Source organism: Emys orbicularis, chromosome 11 (assembly GCF_028017835.1).
Source record: "Emys orbicularis isolate rEmyOrb1 chromosome 11, rEmyOrb1.hap1, whole genome shotgun sequence".
In the NCBI taxonomy this organism is placed as follows: domain Eukaryota; kingdom Metazoa; phylum Chordata; order Testudines; family Emydidae; genus Emys; species Emys orbicularis.
The window spans coordinates 63,076,603-63,103,319 of record NC_088693.1 but is presented as its reverse complement, the minus strand read 5'-3'; the positions used below and the strand labels follow the sequence as shown (position 1 = coordinate 63,103,319).

General features: G+C 46.7%; 1 protein-coding gene across 1 annotated transcript in view; it reads left to right on the top strand.

Moving 5' to 3' along the window:
• The window catches only part of PLEKHM3 (pleckstrin homology domain containing M3), a 109,761-nt gene that overhangs the window by 69,553 nt on the left and 13,491 nt on the right, over positions 1 to 26,717 (top strand). The window contains exon 6 of the mRNA XM_065413837.1: positions 18,285 to 18,442. Coding sequence (XP_065269909.1) covers positions 18,285 to 18,442 — 158 coding nt within the window. The remainder of the gene's footprint in view (positions 1 to 18,284; positions 18,443 to 26,717) is intronic.

The following is a 26,717-nucleotide window of genomic DNA, read 5'->3' as shown; positions in this document are numbered from 1 at the left end:
AGATATTTTCCTGTGCCTAGGGCTCCTTTCCTTGCCACAGTCACTCCACTTCAGTGTGGTTGGAAACTTTATACCTCAAAGATTGCCAGCTCTGAGACTTCCTTCAGCTGGGCCAGCACGAAACGCCGAGCAGAAGGCTCTCCCGAGCAGCTGATATTTTAGGCGAGTATTAATTTCCCAAATTGCTGGCAGCTCGTGTTACATTTAGTGGTAATGACAAGATTGGCCAGCTTTCTCCTTTTACCTCAATACTTGGGAACAAGGGAGTTGCTGTAATTCAGAGTGGCAACAGGACTGGTACACTGGGTCAGGCAGCAGAAGGCATCTTATTTTGGATAGTGAAGGAGGCTAAAGTCATTGTGGTAGATGGTGGCCTGGAAAATGAGCGGATCTAAGTTTAATTAGATATGTCAAGATCTTGGCTATATATATATTTTTAAATAACAAAAGGGCTTTTTTGTTCTGCTTGAAACCCAAATTTGCAACAGGGCTTCGAAACGACATTCAGCGCATTAAAAATTAGATCTGCAGTCGGACTCCCAAGCCATCGTGTGGGGAGAATGCAGTGGGACCTGCCTGCTGTAATGAACCTTTCTTTAAAACGAACAAAAAACAGTGTGACTGTATTTGCTTGTGCAAAGTGCTTTTGTTATCTTGTGTTTTTTGTCCTAATTTGCCACACAGAACCAAGGGCCCAGTATGGCAAACTCGGAGTAACAGCTTGAAGGATTGGGCTCTGACTGCGTTCCCATCCCTCAGATAACACATTGCCTGTCCAACCAAGCCATTGACTCAGGACCCTTTCTCAAAACTAAAATGCAAGTATCATTTCAGGGTTGTCCCCTTCAGTGAGATAATGAAACACAATCATGGCAATTATATGTGCAAATTAAGTGCACAGCTGAGCATCGAATTGCATCCTAGCTTTTAAAAAAAAAAATCAGGTGCATCCTATGTATATATTTGTGTGTGTGTGTGTGTGTGCGCGCGCGCGCGTGCGTGTGTGTGTGTGCGCGCACACATTTTCAAGTTAAGGAAATTGTTCTCTGTTCTCTAACATGCAAATTCCCAGTACACTTTATGTCTTGTTTGATTAATGCAGCCTTTGACCTTAGTTTCAATACCTGCTTCTTAAAACCACCTATTACTCATCCCCACTACAAGATTAGGAGAACACCTGGGTGTGACAGAAATTACATGTAGTGTTGCCATCTTGGAGCCCTGCACTAGGGTTGCCAGGTGTCTGGTTTTCGATGGGAACATCCAGTCGAAAAGGGATCCTGGTGGCTCCGGTTGATGCAGGGCTGGCAGGTTCCGTACCTGGCTCTGCACGGCTCCCAGAAGCAGCAACATGTCCCTCTAGCTCTGAGGTGCAGGGGCTGCTAGAGGGGCTCCACGTGCTGCCCCTGCCCCATGTGCCGGCTCTGCAGTTCCAATTGGCTGGGAACCACAGCCAATGGGAGCTGCTGGGGCGGTGCCTGTGGGCAGAGACAGTGCGCACTGCGCAAAGCCACCTTGCCACCCCTACGCCTAGGAACCGAGGGATATGTTGCCGCTTCTGGGAAGCCCCTGAGGTAAGCGCCGCCCAGAGCCTGCACCCTGCACCTCCCCCCACACCCCAACCCCCTGCCCCAGCCTGGAGCCCCCTCCTGCACCCAAACTCCCTCCCAAAGCCTTCACCCTGCACCCCTTCTCACACCCCAGCCCTGAGCCCTCTCTCACACCCAAACTTCCTCCCGGAGCCTGCACCTCCCCCCCCATACCTCAACCCCCTGTCCTAGCTCAGAACCCCCTCCTGCACCCTGAACCCCTCATTCCTGGCCCCACCCCGGAAGCCGCACCCCCAGCCCAGAGCCAGTACCCCCTCCAACACGCTGCCTTAGCCCAGAGCCCCTTACCACACTCCGAACCCCTCGGCTCCAACCCCAGCCCAGAGCCTCCTTTTGCACCCCAAAGTGCTCATCCCCGGCCCCACCCCAGAGCCCGCACCCCAACTCCCTGCTCCAGCCTGGAGCCCCCTCCTGCACCCATTATTTCTCGCCCCACCCCAGAACCTGCACCACCAGCCGGAGCCCTCACCCCCTCCTGCACCCCAACCCCCTGCCCCAGCCCAGTGAAAATGAGTGAGTGAGTGTGGGTGGGGGAGAGCGAGTGACGGGGGGGGGGGGGGGGAGCTCGGCAAAGGGGCAGGGCAGGGGGCGAGGCAAGGGTGTCCGGTTTTGTGCGATTAGAAAGTTGGCAACCCTACTTGAAACCTTGGGGGAAAGAAGAAAGAGGCCGGGGGAATGAAACGCCACGAATGTGAAGGTAGAAGCTTTGGCCCAGGAGTCACATTGTGGAGCTCAGTGTGGATCTGGCACCAGCAGTTTTAAGCCCTGCTGTTTACTCTGAGGCATTTTGGCTCCTTCTCCCTTGTGTCCGCTTGAGCTTTTTCACCGCATTGCTTGGACGTGCTTCATGAGAGGGCCTTCCGTTTTCCCCACTCGTCCCAAAAAATATATGCTTGTGTGTTACAGAGAAGCAGAGGATCTTCATTATCTGTTGACATTCTGGGGGGGTTTCCTGTTCTCTCTCCCCCATCTCAAAAGGTATAGACTGATCTCCTTAGGTGGAATTTCATGTTAACCCCGTGGCCTGTTTGTAAGAGGAGACTGTGTCTCATTTCACTGGAGGGCCATGCCGTGCTGTATGTTCAGAACAGGTTTCCAAGTGCAGCGGGGAGAGTTTTATCGCATATACGGAAGCAAGTGCATCTTGCCTGTCGCAGGGCATCTCAAAGCAAGTTAGCGACGGATGTTTAATTGAACTGACTCTGTTTTCTCTTTTATTCTTGCGGCGTGTATTGCTAAATTTCCTTGGGGGTGTTCTCAGCGATGGGTTTGTTATTAGTTAATGCAGCAAAACAGTGCAAAACAGACTAAACTTGGGGAATTGTGGGGGGAGAGGAGCAATCGCTATTAGGATTCCTGGCATCCGGTCCCCATCCTGCACACAGCACTTGTAGGACATGGATGGTTGTTCCCAGTTACCGTTGATGCTCTGTAGATGCCTACGGCAGTTGCTGTGTTATCAAGCTATATCTCACAATTTTGCTTCCTGTGTAATGGGAACGTTTCATTTCTCCAAGTCTGCTGGAGGCAGCTGCTATCTTGTGTTCAGTTCAAATACAGCCTGTTACAGAGGAGAAACACGGCTCACAAACACATGCAGAAGGAACACCTCCTTGGTTTTACTTATTCGTATTCTAGTAGCGCCTAGTGCCAACCAACTTCATGGCCCCTTGCGTGAGGCACTGTACAATGCACGTATGAAAAGACAAACCATGCCCTAACTAGCTTACAATTTAAATATGCGAGATGGGTGAAGGGTGGGGCGAGTGACACAGCATAAAACAGATGTTTGGGAATTAATGACTAGAAAGAGTACAGGACTTGATGAGGGTGACACAAGGAGTCAGTGGCAGAGCTGGGAATTGAACCTACCTCTCCTGAATCCCAGCCCAATGCCTTAGCCACAAGATCCTCCTTCCTCCCTTTGCCCCTTTCATCTAGACTAAAGCTGAATTGTGTATTGAAATTGTAACAAGAACATTGGAAGAGTCAGGATCTGGCAAACTGAAAAAACCTCCAGGAAATCCCTCGTTGGCAACCTAGAACAATCCTCACCTCCTTTCACCTCACACTCTCACACTTCTTATCTGCTCCCTCACTCGAAATGGTCAGTAACTTCCTGGCATGTATTTTCCCCTCCCTTGTATATTTGGCTATAACTTGTGTTATCGTTAGCTAACTATATTACGACACACTGGTTCCGGAGTCCACAGCTTGAAGACCTTTGAGTGAAATCCTGGCCCCACTTGAAGCCCCATGGGAGGTTTGCCACTAACTTCAATCACAGTTTTACCCTTTGTGTTTCAATACCCCCATTCCCACTCCTAAGAACTGCATAAAGAACCACTGTTTATAGTTAAGGCCGTCAGTCCACCCTTCCCTTGCCCAGGTCTTCTGACGTTTTTCAAAGAATACAGTGCAGATCACCTGCAACAGATGAAGCACAAAGAGAAGAGGCTGAAAATGCTTTCTGAAACACATTGCAACATCAGGGTTTTTCTTTTAAATCTTGTGTCTTGGCTGCCGTGGAGGTGAAGAAAGAATGCTGGGATATGTACTTCTCTGCAGTGTCCTCACCGGCAGAATTTTTGTAGTAATGGACAGATAAGAGCTAATAGGCTAAGGCTCAATTTGGATTAGATGGTGTTGATTCTGGGGGAGTGAGGGAAACCTCCAGAGGAGTAATCAGAAATTGATTTAGAGGATGGTTGGAGTATAGAAGTCCTGTTAGATCATTGGATGCTCCGTGAGTTTCCTCCTTAAAGCTTACTTCTTTCATGAGACAGATCCCAATCCACAGTATTTAAAGGACTTTTCCACCATTACATTGTATAACTAAGGATGATGACTGAGGTTAAAATGTTGGACACCACTTCTGGTTTCCCAGTGCTTCTTGTCCTTTTTGTGTCTGCCTCTTACACTGAATAAGTCCCTCAGAGCAAGACCTGTCTCTGTGCATTGAACAGCACCGAGTGTATTCTTCGCCTTGATAAATAATCATAAACTTTATTTCAAAAGGATGAAGGGCTAGGACAATGCTGCCAAGGTTTGAATCTATAATTCTAGATGTTCTAGGGCAGTGTTTCTCAAACTGGGTTCCGCAGACCCCTGGGGGTCCCTGAGGGTACTTGAGGGGGCCCCGCGGGCCCCGCTGATCAACTCCTCCCCCTCCTTCTATCACCCGGAGGCTACTGAAGCCAATCGGGGAGATTTAAAGCACTAAAACTCCAGCGGCTCAGCGGGGCTAAGGCAGGCTCCGTGTCTGCCGTGGCTCCGCACCGCTCTCAGCGGCTGGCACGTCACTGTGGCCTCTGTGGGGAGAGCAGGGGGTCTCCGAGCACCGATTCCACAGCTTCCATTGGCCAGGAACTGCGACTAACAGGAGCTGCAGGGGCGGTGCCTGCGGGCCGGGGCAGCGCACAGAGACCCCATAGTCCCCCCTGCCTAGGAGCTGCTGCCAGAGAGATGTGCCATTTGCTTTCGGGAGCTGCCTGAGGTAAGCGCCGCCCGGCCGGAGCCCACACCCCTCACCCGCACCCCAACTCCCTGCCCCAGCCCAGAGCCCGCACCAAAACTCCCTCCCAGAGCCCGCAACCCTTCCCACACCCAAACTCCCTCCCAGAGCCCGCAACCCTTCCCACACCCAAACTCCCTCCCAGAGCCCGCACCCCTCACCTCCTCCCACACCCCAACTCCCTCCCAGAGCCCGCACCCCTCACCCCCTCCTGCACCCAAACTCCCTCCCAGAGCCTGCACCCCTCACCCCCTCCCGCACCCAAACTCCCTCCCAGAGCCCGCACCCCGCACCCCCTCCCGCACCCAAACTCCCTCCCAGGGCCTGCACCCCGCACCCCCTCCCGCACCCAAACTCCCTCCCAGGGCCCTCACCTCCTCCCGCACCCAAACTCCCTCCCAGAGCCCGCACCCCGCACCCCCTCCCGCACCCAAACTCCCTCCCAGGGCCCTCACCTCCTCCCGCACCCAAACTCCCTCCCAGAGCCCGCACCCCTCACCCCTCCCGCACCCAAACTCCCTCCCAGGGCCCTCACCTCCTCCCGCACCCAAACTCCCTCCCAGAGCCCGCACCCCTCACCCCCTCCCACACCCAAACTCCCTCCCAGGGCCCTCACCTCCTCCCGCACCCAAACTCCCTCCCAGAGCCCGCACCCCTCACCCCCTCCCGCACCCAAACTCCCTCCCACGGCCCTCACCTCCTCCCGCACCCAAACTCCCTCCCAGAGCCTGAACCCCTCACCCCCTCCCGCACCCAAACTCCCTCCCAGGGCCTGCACCCCGCACCCCCTCCCGCACCCAAACTCCCTCCCAGGGCCCTCACCTCCTCCCGCACCCAAACTCCCTCCCAGAGCCCGCACCCCTCACCCCTCCCGCACCCAAACTCCCTCCCAGGGCCCTCACCTCCTCCCGCACCCAAACTCCCTCCCAGAGCCCGCACCCCTCACCCCCTCCCACACCCAAACTCCCTCCCAGAGCCCGCATCCCTCACCCCCTCCCGCACCCAAACTCCCTCCCAGGGCCCTCACCTCCTCCCGCACCCAAACTCCCTCCCAGAGCCTGAACCCCTCACCCTCTCCCGCACCCAAACTCCCTCCCAGAGCCTGAACCCCAACCTCCTGCCCCAGCCTGGTGAAAGTGAGTGAGAGTCGGGGGGGATCGAGCGACGGAGGGAAGGGGGATAGAGTGAGCAGGGGCAGGAATAGGTGGGGGAGGGGTGGGGCCTTGGGGGAAGGCGTGAATGGGGGCAGGGCCTGGGGCTGAGCGGAGGGACTTGGGGGTCCATGAAAAATTTTAAATCAAAATGGGGGTTCTCGGGTTGCTAAAGTTTGAGAACCACAGTTCTAGGGATTACATACCACTTGCCCGGTCCCCTCTGTGCCTCACTTGTGTCTGCATGTAAATCCGATGGCGGGAGAAGTGGAACAGATTGTCCAATGCTCCAGACGAGGTTTCTTAGGCAAACCAGTGTTTCTAAAGTGAGTGCCTTCTAATAAATGTTATCTTCAGGGAAATACGCCAGCCCCTACATAAGTAGTTAATGTTACTGCCTCAGTGTTGGCTTATAAAACAACTTTATCACGTCTGTGACGATAATGATTAACAAGCTGATTTACAAGGGTGGGGTCACAGAGGCATTTGGCAAATTTACTGTCTTGCAGTGGCAGTTATACGGTATCTGAGTTTTACGGGGTTCTCACCTCTTCAACTGAAATACTTAACCCTGGACTGCTCAGCAGCTTTGCAGTCACATTTCTGAGAGAGTGTCCAACTTGGCCTCACTTGTATGTTTTTAGTGTCTCAGGAAGCTAAACATCTAGTCATACAAGTTCAGAACATTTCGGATATTCCTGGTTTTCTTGCCAATGTTTATTTTCTGATCATTCTTCCACCATGGAATGGTGACAATGGCCCAGATTTTTAAAGGTACTTAGGTGCCGCTGTGCTCACTGTTGCCATGCCTAACTGATTGAGGGACCTAAACAGCAAGTGCCTAAATCCCTTTAAAATGATATTTAGGCTCCTAAATCAGGGAGGTGTAGCAAAGCCACGCACAGGAACACCTAAATACCTTGTAAAAATCTGGGCCAATATGTTTCAAGAGATGACATTACGTGGTGTATCATGGCTATTGTCATTGTGTCACACCTCAGCAGGCACGTATTGCGTACATCTAGCATACAGAGAATTCTGCCCTTAGTTCAGGTTGTAAGAAGGTTTCCACCGAAGTGCTGCTTTTGTCCTCTCATTCTCATTTTCAAATGTCTTAAGTTCTTTTTTTAAAAATCCTTTTTTTTTTTAAGTTTTCTATTTTAATTTTTATCCTATGGTAACTCAGAAATAATGGCCCACCAAGTTCAAACTAGTTTAATTCAAGAGCCCTTGATGCAATCGAATACAGTGTGACTTTTTCAGACGTTCAGGTGCTTATTTTTGGATTTACTCATCTTGGAAATAGGGATATATGAATTCTCTGGTGGTCTCCTGCAAACTTTATACAATTTACCAAAAGTCTTGACAATCTTTATGCAGGTCACCAAAGATATTGATGTCCTCTGTCCTATGCAAACATCTGATGCACTTCACAAAGTTAGCCAAAGGTACACAAGGGATTGCTGTACAGGTGATAAACCCCACAAGTACAAATTATGCCTGGACTTCAGTGTAGGTTACAACTCCTGTTCCTGAAATATTCTTTCTTAGCTGGCAGTGTTAGCAAACTTCCTCCCACCTTCCCCCTCCCGCCCACACACACACCGGGAAAATGTATGAATGCTCTAAGTTTTTTCAGACGTCTGACAGTTTTTAGAAAGGTAACCAAAGTGGCCTTGATGCAAGGATCAGGCATTTCTGTGATTCTGGACTTGAATGTGAGGATGTGTGGATGGAAGGGTATTGAGGCACAGACTGTTAAGCTTTGCAAGTTTTGTCAGCCCTCTTCATGGAGCTTGGTGGTTGCAATTTTCAGGGAGTTTGGCCAACCATTTCTTTTTGTCCACTTCCAGTTTCCAGAGATTCACACTCCCAGTACATCTCTGTGAAATAAAACAGTCTGAGTTGGAGGGTAATTCAGTCTCCATCTTGTCCAATCAATCCTTGGGCTCTCTGATGAGGTTGCCAATGCAAGGATGCCAGCTACGCTGTCCGTTCTGACTGGAATGTCTGTTCATGAGGAACTGAACTGAGGCTAGGTCTACACTACCCGCCTGAATCGGCGGGTAGAAATCGATCTCTTGGGGATCGACTTATCGCGTCTCGTCAGGACGCGACAATCGATCCCCGAATCGACGCGCTTACTCCACCAGCGGAGGTGGGAGTAAGCGCCGTCGACTGGGAGCCGCGGCAGTCGATTTTGCCGCCGTCCTCACAACAGGGTAAGTCGGATCTGATACGTCGAATTCAGCTACGCTATTCGCGTAGCTGAATTTGCGTATCTTAAATCGACCCCCCCCTGTAGTGAGGATGTAGCCTGAGTCTACCAGCAGATCACCAAATAGTCTAATAACCCCCATACTTTCAGTCACTGGCCACTTGGGCTAGGGTTGAACCAGTGATCCAGAGATGAAAAGCTCTGCTACCGTTCAGCTGAGCCATCCAGTCCCCGAGTTAATTTTTAATATTAGAAAAATTATTGCAACATTGTGTTCACGCTTTTGTAGTGGGGTTGGATTGTGCAATCTTCACTCACATGGGTAAGCACTTACTCACACAAGTAGCCCTATTGACTTCAGTGGGACTAGGATGTGAGTAACTCTTCATCAGTGTCGGTAAGGGGCTCTTACGGCATATTTCTCTGTTTAGAATAAGAATTTGAATTACAACAGACTAAAAGCCTATAGCTGAAAGATATTCAGTGAAACTGGGCAGGACAATATTTATTATATATATTAGTCTAAAAGGACAAGATAAGGAAACGAAAACCGGACTAATTCCTGCTATAGAAGAGTTGGGCAGCCATCAAGGGCTGCAGTCTTACTGACAAGCAGTGAAGCTTTGAAGAAGTTCACGTTATCATTCATGTTCACATTAATCTAATGTCCAAAGGGATTTCAGATTGAACAATAGCCCTTGCTCCCTTTCATCTTCTGTATCCTCCCGGTTTTACAAAGCTTGGTCGCTCCTTACAAATTACATCCAGGCTACTACCTAACCGAATGAACAACGCAACAGAGAGAGAGAGAATACAGAGAAGAGAGAAGTGCTTGAGTGATATGTTTTCATAATTTCTTGACTTTGCAGGGGGTGGCTTGTGTGTTTTAAAAGTCGCCTAGAATAATTCCTTTGTCCTTTCTGGGCTGGGAAACATGCCATTTGTTTGGTACAAGAAGCAGCATGAATTTTGTTGATTGGAGCTTGTCTCCACAGAATGCTAGTGCGCAGCCATCAGGGTGTGAATCTACAGGTACTAGCTTGCCGTTCAAGTGACATCCAGTACTTCTGTCGTTGTCGAGGAGGGTGCTGTAATGTACTGTAATAGCACCAATTTTTGAATAGCCATGAGAGGATGGCTCAGTGTTTCCAAAATCATTTTCGGATTGACTAACTGGGCCATTTTGGTGAGGGAAGTGCTGCGTGCCACCACCTGACATTTCATGACTGGGACCCCCCCTCACCATAAATAAATCCTGACACTCACAATGTAAAATGCAGTAAGGAAATCGTTTTAAAACATACCTCCACCACATTTTTTAACACGCTCAGAGTTTGACTTAAAAGACAGACTTTCCCTTCACCTGCAATCTGTGATCCCCACTCCAGGTGAAGTAGAACTCAAACCCCCGCAATGGCTATCTTTTGGTTAAAATTATCTGGGCAATTTTAAAGCTTTTTCCATTATGTGTTGAGACTCTTTTATATTACATACAGCGCCTAGCCCATTGGGGCACCGATCTCAGTTGGATGCTACCGTAAAACAAATAATAATTATTCTGAGGAGTGTGATGATTTCAAATCTCCAAGTTCTCCTGCTTCAGTGAGTGGAATGTGGCTTTAAGTTTTAATAATATAGCTTAGCAAGTTTTTCTGTCTCATCTAAAATCAAGAGGCTCCATTTTTTCCCCCAAACATAGAAACCAAAAATTAGCAGCCATGGCCACATTACTGTAATGGAATAAATGAGCCCATGGTAAGTATTTTATGAGATGTGAAGAGTCCTTTTTATTTCTGTTCTGGTCAGGTTCTTATACCACACCCGTCCCCGTGGTATCTGAGCGCCTTCCAATAAGGCAACATTTGCTATTTTAAAGATCTTGATTGATCAGTTAGATGGATTAATGATGGGTTTGGGAAGAAGTGTCCTCCCTCACGCTGCCTTTTTCTCCTAATTAGTGTGCTTTTCCTTGCAGTGGGTGTAAATGTTGTCGGTTGGCCAAGGGAGAGTGGAAGGGGAGAGCTGAAATAGGTGGATTGAGTGCGCCTTTTTCCAATCCCACAGACCATCATTGGCTGCGGCACTTGAACATGACACTGCAATTTCCCTCTGCAACACATGAGTAATAAACAGCGGCACTCGAGCTGTGGTCTTGAGAAACCAATGTGAGGCTCTTGCTCTCCTTTTTCTTTAATATGGTTGTAATTTTTGATTGCTCTGCAAGAAGGCTTCAAAGCGAATGGATGCCACCTCCTACCCTAGAGTGCCCGAGGAGGAAGAGCCCTTCCTCACCTGTGCACCTACCCAGAGGCCAGGCACAATCTGGAGTGCAGGGGGTTCTGTTCGCATTGCTGACCATCTGGATGGCCCCTGAAGAGTTGCTTCTATGCCCAGGGAGGACCAAGGCCAGGGATCTGCCCTCGGTGCACTTGGATGGCTGCGCTGGGGGGAGCACTGGTTTTACCTGTTGTACAGATGTAGTGAGTGGTGCCCCTCCCCATGCGCCCTTGGGCAGGGTATCTCCTCCTCAGTGAGCTCTGGCTCCGCTTAAGAACCGCAGTCAAACCCTTCTCGAGCACTATGGCAACTGGCCTACAAAGCCAGCGCTGGGCTGCTCCCCACCCAATGAAAACCAAACTTGTGGGCTTGTAAGTAACGAGCGTGGCCCCAACAGACTGTCACCTCACAAAACCAAGACCTGTTAGGTTGATATGCAGGCTGGGCCGCACAGAGGCCTAGTGAGTGAATGGTCGACCCTGGCTCCTGTCCTGGGCACCTCAGTAAAGTGTTCAGACTTCTAGCCCGTGATGAGTGCTGACGGAAGGTCTAAGGGGCACTCCTGTTTTCACCACAATCACACAGGCCAATGCGTTAGGGCCCCTCAGGTTTGAAATCTAGGCATCTAGCTGCTTATTTAGGCAGTTGACTTCAGTGCGAGCTGCAAGCCTTCAGGCTCCTGATTCAGGGGGCTAACTTTCAACACCCAGTTTGAAACTGTTGGCCAGTCTCCTTAGTTCGTCTTGGAACACACAAGCACTTCTCAGTGGTGGCTGGACTGTATTTCAGATGCTCCCCTACCTGCTCAGAAAATGGGCCATGGCCTTTCCACCTGTAGTCACCATGTTTTCTGTTGAGGGGCACTGAGAGGACGCACTGTCCACTAAGATGGATCAATGGCTCCATGTCTAGTTGGCAGCCAGTTTCAAGCGGAGTGCCCCAAGGGTCGGTCCTGGGGCCGGTTTTGTTTAATATCTTTATTAATGATCTGGAGGATGGAGTGGACTGCACTCTCAGCAAGTTTGCCGATGACACTAAACTAGGAGGCGTGGTAGATACACTAGAGGGTAGGGATCGGATACAGAGGGACCTAGACAAATTAGAGGACTGGGCCAAAAGAAACCTGATGAGGTTCAGCAAGGACAAGTGCAGAGTCCTGCACTTAGGACGGAAGAATCCCATGCACAGCTACAGACTAGGGACCAAATGGCTAGGTAGCAGTTCTGCAGAAAAGGACCTAGGGGTCACAGTGGACGAGAAGCTGGATATGAGTCAACAGTGTGCTCTTGTTGCCAAGAAGGCTAACGGCATTTTGGGCTATATAAGTAGAAGCATTGCCAGCAGATCGAGGGACGTGATCATTCCCCTTTATTCGACATTGGTGAGGCCTCATCTGGAGTACTGTGTCCAGTTTTGGGCCCCACACTACAAGAAGGATGTGGAAAAATTGGAAAGAGTCCAGCGGAGGGCAACAAAAATGATTAGGGGTCTGGAGCGCATGACTTATGAGGAGAGGCTGAGGGAACTGGGATTGTTTAGTCTCCAGAAGAGAAGAATGAGGGGGGATTTGATAGCAGCCTACAACTACCTGAAGGGGGGTTCCAAAGAGGATGGAACTCGGCTGTTCTCAATGATGGCAGATGACAGAACAAGGAGCAATGGTCTCAAGTTGCAGTGGGGGAGGTCTAGGTTGGATATTAGGAAACACTATTTCACTAGGAGGGTGGTGAAGCACTGGAATGCGTTACCTAGGGAGGTGGTGGAATCTCCTTCCTTGGAGGTTTTTAAGGCCCGGCTTGACAAAGCCCTGGCTGGGATGATTTAGTTGGGAATTGGTCCTGCTTTGAGCAGGGGGTTGGACTAGATGACCTCTGGAGGTCCCTTCCAACCCTGATATTCTATGATTCTATGAAAGAAAACTTTAGCTACATCATTTCTTAACACTAAAACTGTCTACTGAAATGTTGCTGCTTTGCTGCAGCAGGAGATGAACATGACTCAAACGTATAACCTAGGGACCAGGGTCTTCTGTCTTGGGGGAAATAGGCAGGTTCCCCTGGTGTGAAAGAGACTGGGAAGGACTCTGGCTCCTCTTTCTCTCTGCTTTTAACCCCTCGGGCTTGATCACCCCTCCTTTCTCTAGGGGACTGAGGGGAAACAAAGCCTGCTATATCCCTGTCTGACTAAGTTCATTTAACACACCTCCTCCTTTTCCCAGCTATATGTTTCCATAAGGCTCAGGATCTGATTTCAGCATATATTGGCAGGACTTTCATCCTGGGACTCGGTCTTCCTAGTGCTGAAATGTCTAAAAATCGACAACTCGGGCCTCAATCTCTCTCTAGAGAGTGCTTGGTTACAGGTCCCAGGCTTCCTTTCCCTCAGCCAGAAGATGTCCATTACAGAGGCATTATGGTGAAACTGTTTTCTGGGACCCGTAATTAAAAATCCACAGATCGCGGGGCCAGATGGAGATCAATATTGCATTCTCATGAGATACAAACATTAAAATGAACAAATGGCAAAGAAATGTCCTATCCACTGACCAGCAATGGTCTATGAAGTCTGTTATGAAGTGAAATGACCCTGAATTTGCAGACACTAAAAACAGTGATAACGTCAGTTTGATATTGCATTTTGTCCTCATCCTCAAATGCTGTAAAAGGGGCTATTATTCATATTACAGATTGGGGTGCACATTGCTTTTGAAGACTGGATCTTCACTGCAATAGCATGTGTACACACCAGAATTATCAATCAAGCCAATACACTGCTATGACAAAAAATATTTCATGGAAAATATACATCAACTTTCCTCACCGTTCTGGCCATCTAGGCTTTCTCACAGAGACAGTGCAAGTCTTTGTGGACAGAACTGCTTTGCCATCCAGGTTAATTCCTTGCGCTGTGGTATGATTAGCTACGTATAAATACCTTTTTTTGAAAATAGGTGACCTACATTGTACATCTGAGTTTAATCCCCAGCTCTGCCATAGTCTTCCTGTGTGATGTCAGTCAAGTCACATACTGACTCTTTGCCTCGATACTCCATCTGTTCAATGGAAATACTTCCTTTCTCCCTCCCTTTGCCCGTCTTGTCTATTAAGACGGGAAACTCTTTAGGGAAGTTACTGATTTTTACTGTATGTTTGCACAGCTCCTAGCACACTGGGGCCTTGAATTCAATAGAGGACACTGGGTTATATTGGAATACACATTAATCATAGTAATCTGCAATGCATTAGTAAAACCCAAATTTTGCACTTCTCTGGGTGTCCTGTCTAGTCTAAGTCTATCATGTGTAGATTGTAAGCTCTCTGGAGCAGAAAACTGTATTTTGTGTCTTGTGCAGACCTGAGTCTGTTGTCAGTGCTTACTAAATACAAAAAAATAGAATATAAAACTGAAGTCTTAAATCACAAGGCCAGCTGTATAAGGATTACCAAAAGTGATATGGGTACTGAGTGAAACCTAGATGGACTGTCTGCATAAAGTGAAAGATGAAATGACTGTAGGGTTGGCATTTTGATCTGAACTTTTTTGTCCCACCACAAATGTGAATTAGGAAGGACTAAAAGAATCTAGTTATCCAGATATTGGATGGAATGTTGACCCCAAAACGGCCATACTGGGTCAGATCAGTGGTCCACCTAGCCCAGTACCCTATCTCTGAGTGTGACCAGTACCAGATGCTTCAGAGGGAATGAACAGAACAGGGCAATTGATCATGTGATCCATCCCCTGTTGTCCAGTTCCAGCTTCTGTCAGCTGGAGGTTTAGGGACACCCGGAGCATGGGGTTGTATTCCTGGCCATCTTGGCTAATAGCCATTGATGGACCTATCCTCCAGGAACTTAGCTAATTCTTTTTAGAACCCATTTATTCTTTTGGCCTTCACAACATCCCATAGCAACAAGTTCCACCGGCTGATTGTGCATTGTGTGAAGGAGTACTTCCTTTTGTTTGTTCTAAACCTGCTGTGTATTAATTTCATCGGGTGACCCTTAGTTCTTGTGTTATGAGAAGGAGTAAATAACATTTCCTTATTCACTTTCTCCACACAAGTCATGATTTATAGACCTCTGTCATATCCCCCTTCAGTCGTGTCTTTCCTAAACTGAACAGTCCCACTCTTTTTAATCTCTCCTCTTAAGGAAGCTGTTCCATACCCCTAATCATTTTTGTTGCCCCTCTCTGCACCTTTTCCAATTCTAATGTATTTTTTGGGATGTGTGACCAGACCTGCACACAGTATTCAAAGTGTGCACGTACCAGGGCTTTATGATTTTGTCTGGTTTATTATCTATCCCATTCCTGACCCTGTTACTTCACACTGCGTCGCCCTAGCTACATCCATCTAACTTCTAAGTGCTACACCTCTCGCAGAGCTGGAGTTATTAGGTCGGTGTAGTGGGCAACTTACATCAGCGGGAGTAACATTGTAGTGTAGACACTTACAGAGTTAGGGCAACATAAGCTGCCTTACTTCAACCTAACGCTGTATTGTAGACCAGCGTAACTATCCGAGTGGCGTCTCTCAACCTCTGAAAGTGCATATAGAAGTTAGTGCCATGCTGTATGAAGCAACTGCTGTATCTTGCCTATAGGACCAAGCGCTTGCTACATCCAGTTCTGTGTGCTGGATCAATCCTTAGATTCCTAGCAGTATTGCAAAGGATCCCTCAGATTTCTTTTCCTATTCAAAAGGGTGCTGTTGGGTGAGTGCCCGTGTAGCGGTAAAGTAAGGGTTAATGTTAAAGCCAGGCCTCGCTTTACTGATGTGTAATTTGCAGCATGTGCTGTCAGGGCCTACAATATTATCCGCGCCTTCCTGTTTGAATATGCCTACAAGTTATTGCCTTTGCTGAAGCTGTGTATGTACATTCCATGCGTCGGTGTTGGAAGAGCCTTTCTTTTGGGGGCTTGCTGCCACTCCTGGAGAGTTAACGCTCTTCGAGGTGCAGAAATTGAAGCATTTCCACAGGCTTGGAGAGGGAGCAGGGCATGAATGAATCACGGAGAAGTGTTCTTTAAATGACAAAGACGAAACTCCAGGCCCTGCTTTCTCCTCACACTTTATTTGCATTCAGACACAGACCTGATTTCTTTTTGTTTTAATATTTAAACAAGAGTCCTTCAAATATACATAATAGTTCCCTCCCCCCATTTAGCCAGTCCTCTTAGTCTGTTGGTTCCAATTATGGTTTTCTGGCCAAGGTTTTCTGACTGGTGATTTGGGCACCTCAGCGGCTCAGTGCCCAACTTAAGAGGCCTGACTTTCAGGCCATGCTCAGCACCCACCCTGAAAATCAGGTCCCATCAAGGTGACTCAGGTTGGGACCCAAAGAATACCTGAGGCACCCCAAAATCACTAGCCATCTTTGAAACTCTGGCCAAGACGTTTAAGCAACACTGCTGCTGTTTCTCATGCTTCTTGGATGCTGCTAAACTCCCGTCCTCCACCCTCCGCTTGATTTGGACTTCTGACCCTCAGTTACTCTTGAGTTTGAAAGCAAAAAATCTTACTTTCTTTCTAACACTGCAGCATTAACTTGTTGCTCCTCAGGTTGGGATCTGCCTATAAGGTTAGCAGTGTCAGTGCCTTGAACCAAAACTTCATGTTCCGTTACATGCAGTGACCTTTCTGAATTGTTTATGTTCCAGTATAAGGGACCTTCCTATGCCAGGATGCAATAGGAACGTCATTTTCCCCTCGAACGTGAGCAGATGTCCTATCTGTAACGCTAGCAATAACATCGCGGCTTCCTGTTCTCACAGATGGTCTCAACAGTGTGGAGCTTTGGCAAGGAGGGGACACTTCCACTCAGTGGCATCCATTACTTTTCCTTTCCTGCTCGTGTTCTCCCAGCGATGGCGATGGGAAGGGTGATGGGATAGAATGGGCCTTTAGAAGTAACACTGCTAGACGGAGATGAAGAATGCTACTGGGATTTGTATTCTCCAGTTTTGCTTTGAGCTTCACCTTGGCCGCGTTGGCTTTGTATCAACCTGAAATTTCCAGTGAAATTCAAGTGGTATGAAATCGTGTGATTTAAAACGAATGAGCAAAATGTGTTGAAAATCCATGTGAGCCAAACCTGGCAAGTTAGGCACGCATTTAAATATGATCCTTCATCTATTTGGGAGCTGGGGACATCTTTAGCATACTCCTTTAAAGAACAGTTATGATGTTCCTATTAACTGTAGGTCAGTGTCAAATCCTACGACACGTTTCCAGCAGTAATCTAGCAGGCTGCCGTTCACACCATGGGAAGAGAGGGGAGGGAAAGTATCATATGAGGGCCCTGTGCTTTGCTCATTACTCCTTACACTAGCAGAATTTCTTAAAGTTCATGAAATGTTGTCTGAAGAAGTATTTTGCCTGAAGCACCCTTATTGAGACGTTGTCATTGAATCAGAAATTTAGAGGAGTGTTGTGGCTTGGGGCTTAATCTACATTACACAGTTTTTTCACACCAAGAAGGGAGTGCAGATCACTTCTGATTGCCTTACACTATTGTCTGATAGTGGATTGATGTGGGTCTTTTTGATTGGAGAGCTGGTCACTTAAGGAGAAACTGCCGTTTCCTTTGAGTAATTTATTTTAGAATCCATCTCGTTGTAGAAAAGAATCAATATAATGTTGGAATGGTTATCGATGTACCAAAAAATCACCTCTGTTACAATTAGAAACCTCCATTTGATCAATGGAAAAAAATAGATTTGGGTGCAGAGCTGTGTTTTGTGATGAAGAGAAAATTAGGATTTTAAAACATCATTGGCGTTTGGGCCAAAAAAATGTGAATAAAAAGTAACAGTAAAGGAAAAGAATTGAAGATAGTTTTCTGAGCTGTCACAGATCTTTCTGCAATTGTGTTTATATGAAAGAATGAAACTCTCTTCTTAGGCTTGTCTACACGGTGGGGTAAAGTGCTCTGTGGGGGGGCTGGTTTCTAAAGGCACTACATGTTGCACATTAATTGGTCTGTGTGACCGCTGCTGGTGTGCACTAGAAGTTCCCTAGTGCACTTTAATGTAGTACTGTTTCAAACAGCACTATGTTAAAGGGCACTAGGACATGTTTAGTGTCCACCAGCAGAGTCTGTCCAGACCAGTTAGTGCATTTTAGAAATCACACCCCCTAGAGTGCATTCCCCCACTGTGTAGACAAACCCCTATCTTACCCCATCGTGCCTTGGTATTTGAACATATGCGGTACGTAAAATGATCCACTATTCAGTAATGTTGTTGCCATATATATGTTTAACAGGGGAGCAATCACATGAATTTTCCACTTTTCACCATTGTCAGTTCTGCGCAGATTTGACCATTAATATTACTTTGACCGTACTTAAGATTTTCATGCAGCTATAACTGGGAGTTATATTCAGATTATTTCAACTGGCTGTGAGTAGTCACTTCCCTGTCTTAATGAAAGTGAGACAAACATGTCACTGTTTCAAGGAATCCTGCTCCCAGATGGGTTTGTTAATGTCGTCGTTTTCTTCTTCCAGGTTATTGAAGGAAAATTGGCTCCTTTCTTGGGGAAGATAATCAAGTTTGCCACCTCTCATGTGTACAGCTGCAGCCTTTGTAGCCAAAAGGGCTTCATCTGCGAGATTTGTAACAATGGAGAGATCCTTTACCCCTTTGAGGATATTTCAACAAGCAGGTACCAGTATGCTTCCTTTCCTATGTTTTACCTGCATGTCTTATCCTCTCAAATTCCACGTCAAATGACATTCCATTTCAGCAGGAGTGGGCCTCACTAGTGCACAGTTAAGGACATCTGCCCTGGACTTGTGTTCCAGAGAGGCCATCCCTGAGCCTGCAAGCAGATAGATGGAGAAGGGCCACTTTGTCATGTATCTAGTTCAAAAGAGCCTAAACCCCATTTCACACAGCTCTCAAACACCTGTAGATCCCATTGCTGACGCTCAAAAGGATAGAGGCGCTCCGGGGCTGCTTTCCAGCAGGAATACTTGAAATCTCCCTGTGGCCATGCACAACTGTGTTTGCACAGGGCCCTACAAATACAAAGGTCAGCTGAGGATGACTTTGTAGGTCTTTCCTGCCTTCGATTTCACTGGACCTATGGTAGAACGTACCCATGCGTTATTAGATAATAATCACCTCTTCTGAGTTACGGCCGCTCCCTTACTGTGAGGTAAGGATATAACTGATGCTCTGTTGTCCGTGTGTGTATGCAGCATAGATTTATATTCACATGTACACACACGCGCGCACACACAGACAGAAATCGTCTCACCCACCCACCACTAAAATGTAGCTGCCTCTAGGTGAGAATACAACAGCTGTTTAACAATGCACAGCATGCTATATAACAGTCTGGGAACAGGAAGTGAGGAAGGATAGTGTATCCAGTTAAAATCACATGGAAAATCTAACAAGGCTCATGACAGTAACCCAAACTGGAATTCGACCAGAACACTGGAGCAATGTTCCTACTTTTTCAAGAAGTTTCTTGGGTTTAGAACAATCACAAGAGGTAAAGACCTTGAATTTCTTATCCATCAAGACAATGACACCTCCAGCAGTACAATCTGTCCTTTTCTAATACACCGTCATCTTAATTTATTCTTAGGTTGCGTTAGTAGAGTAGAAAAAAAGTCAGGAGCCTACGCTGGGGGTGATCAGGATCAGCTTGTTAAAAATTCCGCGTTGAGAATCGGATTCTCGTGAGTTGACAAAGATCTCTGTGTCGGGAGTGGCCAAGGCCAGCCTGTTGGGGGTTTCAGGCTGACATGTCTTTCAAAGAGTATTTGCACATTCTTTCTCTGAATTCACATTCCAAGAAATGTGGAGACAAAGCGCTGGACATAAATTAAACAAGGTGTGCAGTTTTGTTTTATAAATGGTGTGCAAGAAAAATGTATCTGGAGGGAGAAGTTGGAAAGGGAAAGACTTAGATGAAACGGCGTAAGAAGACTATTAAGACTGTACTAAGCAATTAACGATATCCACAAAGCCTGATGAGAACAGAAAAATAAGTAGTGAAATAGTCGGGTAGTGAAGCTTAATTGAAGTGTGTGCGCGTACGTGATTTGTCTATTGAATTTTTGATTGGCCACCAAAGCCTTGGGGTTTGTAGTGTTCACAACCTGTGAACTGAAGCCAGAGACTGCGTACCTCACCCTTGTAGAATTTAAAACCTTCCTGAAACATGGAGCATTTCTCGAAAGCCGAGTGAAACCGCTCCTCTCTCTATTTGTACACGCAGAGGTTAGCAGTTATTTGTGTTCAAGTGGCACAATGCAACAAATGCAAAATAATTATTGAAGTCATGCCAGCCACAGGAAGCTTTCTTCAGTAACAGGTTTCATTACGTCACAAACAATGAAGGGTCTCCAGTATTAGCTGTTCATTCCTTTTGCTCCCCTCCCTCCTCTTGGTTTGCTAATCCTTGCTTTTATCCCTGTCCCCAGCCTCTCTGCTTCCCTTCCTCACTAGTTTTTTTCCTCTCCTTGCTGATACCCCATTCTGCCTTGGAGCAGAGCAGCAAAGAGAAATTAACCAGGTCGTTTCAATTTAATTTTCCTGCTCTATTCCACCTGCAAGCAGAGGCAAGTGACACTGACAAGTGAGCTTGTATATTTCACTTGGTGCTCCACCAGCACATGGGGGGCAGAGGGGAGAACAGAAACTTTTATATGTGCTACTGTGTGACACACGACAAGGATTGCTGACCTAGCTACTCATCATGGTGATAGGCATAATATAAGGACATAATACACACAGATCGACAGAAATAGTTACAATACACAGAATAAACTACCTGTGAGAAGAGAGAACCAGAACAAGATTCAGAGAACTTGGATGCTCTTACTCATCTAAACCTGAAGACATGACTTGTGCTGTACTTTTTACTGGATTATAAAACAACAGATCTCCTAAATCAGCTATTGGTGCGAATTTAGGGCAGGTCTACACTACAGGGTTAAGTCGACCTAAGTTACACAACCCCAGCTATGTGAATAGCTGGAGGATGGCGTGGACTGCACTCTCAGCAAGTTTGCAGATTACACTAAACTGGGAGGAGTGGTAGATACGCTGGAGGGTAGGGATAGGATACAGAGGGACCTAGACAAATTAGAGGATTGGGCCAAAAGAAACCTGATGAGGTTCAACAAGGACAAGTGCAGAGTCCTGTACTTAGGACGGAAGAATCCCATTCACTGTTACAGACTAGGGACCGAATGGCTAGGAAGCAGTTCTGCAGAAAAGGACCTAGGGGTTACAGTGGACGAGAAGCTGGATATGAGTCAACAGTGTGCCCTTGTTGCCAAGAAGGCCAACGGCATTTTGGGCTGTATAAGTAGGGGCATTGCCAGCAGATCGAGGGACGTGATCATTCCCCTCTATTCGACATTGGTGAGGCCTCATCTGGAGTACTGTGTCCAGTTTTGGACCCCACACTACAAGAAGGATGTGGAAAAATTGGAAAGAGTGCAGCGGAGAGCAACAAAAATGATTAGGGGGCTGGAGCACATGACTTATGAGGAGAGGCTGAGGGAACTGGGATTGTTTAGTCTGCAGAAGAGAAGAATGAGGGGGGATTTGATAGCTGCTTTCAACTACCTGAAAGGGGGTTCCAAAGAGGATGGATCTAGACTGTTCTCAGTGGTACCTGATGACAGAACAAGAAGTAATGGTCTCAAGTTGCAGTGGGGGAGGTTTAGGTTGGATATTAAGAAAAACTTTTTCACTAGAAGGGTGGTGAAGCACTGGAATGGGTTACCTAGGGAGGTGGTGGAATCTCTTTCCTTAGAGGTTTTTAAGGTCAGGCTTGACAAAGCCCTGGCTGGGATGATTTAGTTGGGAATTGGTCCTACTTTGAGCAGGGGGTTGGACTAGATGACCTCCTGAGGTCCCTTCCAACCCTGCTATTCTGTGATTCTATGATAGCTGGAGTCGAAATAGCTTAGGTCGACTTACTGCGGTGGTTACACTGCGCTCGGTCGAAGGGAAAAACTCTCCAGTTGACTTACCTTATGCTTCTTGTTCCGGTGGAGTACCGGAGTCGACGGGAGAGCGATCGGCGATCCATTTAGCGGGTCTTCACTAGACCCTCTAAATTGACCCCCGGTGGATCGATCGCCGCAGCAACAATCCACCGGTAAGTGGAGACAAGCCCTTAGATTTGTAACTTAGATGTTCTGTTACGAGGGTCACAAGGCTGTAATTAGGTTTCAGTTGCTGTTTTCACTTTCAGTCGCACTTTTCTGGGAGTCACTCATATTCTTGCGCCCAAGTGTTGCAACTCATGGTACCTATGATCATCTGGACTCTGATGCCTGTGCTATAGATGTGAAGGTAAGAAGAGAATGGCAGCTTTAACTCAGAAGCCTAATTTTCTTAGGTGTTGCATGTTGGTTTTTGAGCATGCAACTGGTTTTGCTAACAAATTGGACTGGATTCTTCGTGTTTAGAAAGAGGCACGTGGCAGCTTTTGTGGCCATCATCAGGGGCATGTGGAAGAAAAGGAGGTGTTTGGGGCTGGCTGAAAATGTGGTCACAAGTGTCCCAAAGGACCAAATTCTGCTCTCAGCTGTCCCAGTGCATAGCCATTGAAATCAATGGGATTGCACTGGTGTAACCCAGAACAGAATTTGGACCTTAGTCCTGTTTTAGCTTCTTTTTATAAAATTTAGGGTAGAAAAGAAGTAATAAACTGATCTGCAGTTGATGGCAAAAATAAGTTGTTCTTTGTTCAGTTGCCTCTTCATTAAATAGTTGAAAGGCAAAGTGAGTTCATTTGTGTGTCCTGATTTGGGTGTGGCCTTGTTTTTGCCACAGCCTGGCCTTTCTGCTTCCTACATAAGAGCTCGCACTCTTTGGAGGAACCAGAGTGACAGCCGTCATCTAGCTCAGCAGTTCTCAACTAGGGGTTCGAGGCCCCCTGGGGGCCACGAGCAGGTTTCAGGGGGTTCCCCAAGCAGAGCCGGCGTTAGACTCACAGGAGCCCAGAGCAGAAAGCCGAAGTCCCGCTGCCCCGAGCCCCGCCATCCAGGGCTGAAGCCGAAACCTGAGCAACTTATCTTCGCAGGGCCCCCTGTGGCTTGAGGACGTGGACAATTGCCCTGCCTGCTACCCGCTAATGCCGGCCCTGGGTTTTATACAGGGGGGCTGGAACAATTTGTATAGTGGAGGTGAGAGCCATTGAACCAAATTGTAAACCCGGTATATGATGGAAACCACTTCAAGCCAGGGGGTGCGGCTGCACCCCTAGTTCCCGCACCTCTGCTTTTATATGCAGAAAAACAGCTGTTGTGGCACAGGTGGGCCAGGGAGTTTTTATAGCATGTTGAGGGGGGCCTCAGAAAGAAAAAGGTTGAGAACCCCGATCTAGCGCAGTGATTCCCAACCTTTCCAGACTACTGTACCCCTTTCAGAAGTTTGATTTCTTGCGTACCCCAAGTTTCACCTCACTTAAAAACGACTTGTTTACAAAATCAGACATACAAATACAAAAGTGTCATCCCCACATTATTACCAAAAAATGGGTGACTTTCTCATTTTTACCATATAATTATAAAATAAATCAATTGGAATATAACTATTGTACTTACATTTCAGTGTATAGTACACAGAGCAGTATAAACAGGTCATTGTATGAAATTTTAGTTTGTACTGACTTTAATGGTGCTTTTTATGTAGCCTGTTCTAAAACTAGGCAAATATCTAGATGAGTTGATGTACCCCCGGGAAGATCTCTGCATACCCCCAAGAGTACATGTACCCCTGGTTGAGAACCACTGATCTGGCCTTTCAGACCCCGCTAGACTTCAGCTTTCGAGGGCCATAAATTTATGCACAGTCTCATGTCAGCTGTGGCAGAGGAAAGTCTCATTCCAAAATATTCTCCTTTGTTTTGAGTTGGAATTTGTGAAGGATGGGTCCTTGTTTAGACAGAGGTATCTAAGAAAAAAAGGGGGAAGCACAAGGGACCCTTCTTAAAGGACTGGTGTTTCTCTTTGGTCCGCTTGTTTGCTCACCGTTCATTTTTGTCAGTCCTTGAGCAAACAGAGTGAATACCTGGATTATGCACTCATCTGGGTTTGAATACACATATATTACATACCCTCCTCTCACTAATCAGCATGACACATTCCTTTGTTGGCAAATGGTTCCAAAACAAACACAATCAGTTCACTTAATTAGCAGGTCTGTGGGCCGTGCTTGGCAGTCTTCTGACATCCGGTTCAACAATACAGAACAACAGTTTGCTGTCTTAGCCGTGCTGGAGGGGAGGACTTACGAAGTTATAAGCTTTTTAAGGGTATTTCCTTTCTGTGGCTTCTCTTGGGAGGCGGCCATCCTGTGCAGAGTGTAATGAGGCCATAGTGTAGAAGCAGCAAAATACAATTTGGCCAATCATATTGGAAACCTCTTTCCATTTATGTTTGATTTCCCTGTCCTGGTTCCCCTCCTCTATAGCTATCCTTTCTTTATTTAAGTAAGTGCTCATCAAGGACCTTTCTAAACGTCATAGACTCTGCTTCCTTTGGGAGTTCTTTAAATAATTAGAAATGTATTGAAAGCCCAATCGGTCATTTTAAACTCCTGGGGCGAGATCCTCAGCTGGTATAAATAATCATAGCACCACTGGCTTGACTGAAGCTATGACAATTTACACCAGCTCAGGATCTGCCTTCTCTTTTATTGCTTGGAGTTAAAATGTATTCCAGGCTTAAGTTTAGTGCAAAAAACCCCAACTCATCATCTCCTATTAGGTTGTTAATTTATTGACCAAAATGTCTCAAAGTAGGCTTTAACATCCCTGATTGTAAATGGGTTTTCAGAGTTGGCCTCTGTTTTGTCAGTACCTGGTCACTATACATTGATCTAATCGGCTATTGCTTACTCAGCTCTGGGGTAGAAAGTTTATTTCTCTTAATCCTGAAATAAAATAAAATAAATAAATCAGAAATGAAAACATAACATCCTTGTAGATGTAAAATTGTCTATAATAACTATGCTTATTTTTATTACGACCCAGAACAACCTTTTAAAACGTCAGGGCTGTAAAATCTCATGAATTGCCTGGGAAAATTTCATTGATTCAGAAATTGAATTAAATGGTTAATTTGTGTCCGAGTCTGCCAGCCTTACGTTGAGTTGCCCCTTACTCCATAAGTAGTCTTATTAGGACTTCACCCAAAGTCATTACTCACCGTGAGTAGGATTGTCCTTTGTAAGGGTTTTCTCTCTTTCTACTTAGATAAAATGTTATGTCTGATGTTTAAGGTTAAGTTTAATGCTACCCAATGAATAAGGTCCTGATCTTGCCAACACTTCTTTTATTGCTTGGAGGGTCAAAAGAAACTAGATCTGATTATTTTACTCCTGTGAGTCGTCTCCTTGCATTCAGTAGGTCAAGTCACTCACTTGTTAGATGACTTCGTATTTTGGTGAAATATGTTTTTGTATCTAGATTTTAGAACTGTTGAGAGTGGTTCTGTTATGTCAAGGTTAAACTGTTCTAACTTTGCAAAGTTAATGTTCTCCCAGTGTCAGGTAAAGCATAAAGTTTTAAGGTAAAAACATCAAAACTTAGGTTTAAAATAGCAGTGCTGTATCAACCACTGTAAGCTTAGGCCACATTCCTGCAAAGACTTATGCATGTTCCTAACTGTACACATTGTTTTACAGAAGTCAGTGGGACTATATTCACAGTCCAGAAAGTTAAATACACGTGTAATTCTTGGCAAGATCGTGGCTGTATTGTGTTCTGGCTGCACTGTCACTGGAGAAGAATGCATCTGAGCCTTGGTGGAAATGTCAAAGATCTGTGCTGAGCACAGATACTAAAATACATAGCATAGAGCACTTCCAGAAAATCCTTTGGCACTACGGAAGTGCACCCGTCATTGTATTACTTCCCATCCCATTTTCGTTGGCTTCAGTTATGTTTTATCCTGGATGACCTCTCCACAGTGTCAGCTCCACTGAGCTGTGCTAGCAGTTTAGGGCCAGATTTTCCAAACAGGTCAGCATACCAACTGCTGATCTGTGGAAAATCTGGCCCTAAGTGGCACATCGGGCCCTGCTGAGTGTTGAGCACTTTTTGTTTTTTTAAAGTGACCTTTATTTAGGTACCTAAATGGGAGTTGAGTCCTTTTGACAATCCGACGCCATGTGAATCAGTCCTATCTGCTCAAAATCTTCTGGACCAAGCTTTGGTTTTGGCATCTTTGCAGAGTTGAACAGTAACTCTGTAATTGGAATATGCAACGGGAAAAAAGGTTGGATAGTTACCTGGGCCTACATAATACAGTGATTTTTCTAACAAGCATTGTATTTTGAAGATGCATTCATTTAAAAGGTTGATTTGAGAGTTTAGGTTCTGACTTTTACCTTTATTTTTTACCTTGACCTCCTTTACTACCAAAATTATCTTGGCTAGAAGTGTCCTGCATAAAACAGACACTGGGCCCAGTCCTGCAACCACTCAGGCATGTGGGTGCTTCACCCATCTAACTCAGTGGAACTACTCACATGAGCCGTGGTACTCATGGCCATGTTTGCAGGGTCAGGCCCAGAGTCAGGTATACAGGGACCTGGCTTCACCAAAATTTTGTTCCACACCATCATTTAAGCTCAGCGCCACCTCCTGGCTGCACCTCCCTCCTGCCTGAACGTGATGTCCATCTCCCTTCCTACTCACTTCTGCTTCTTGATCTGCATCCTTGATCACTCTTCTTTCCGAGACCAAATACCACTTACCTTTCTACCTCCCGTCGCAGATCTTCCCACACGCTCCTTCCCCTAGTGCAGAGCCATTCCTCAGGCCATGCACCCAAACCATCTCTCCCCGCTTCCCAAAAAATACCCCTCCCCCCCGACCAAATAATAATAATAACCCCTAGCTCGGACATAGCGCCTTTCAGCCATAGAGCTTTAAGAGCTTCACAAAGGAGGTCTTT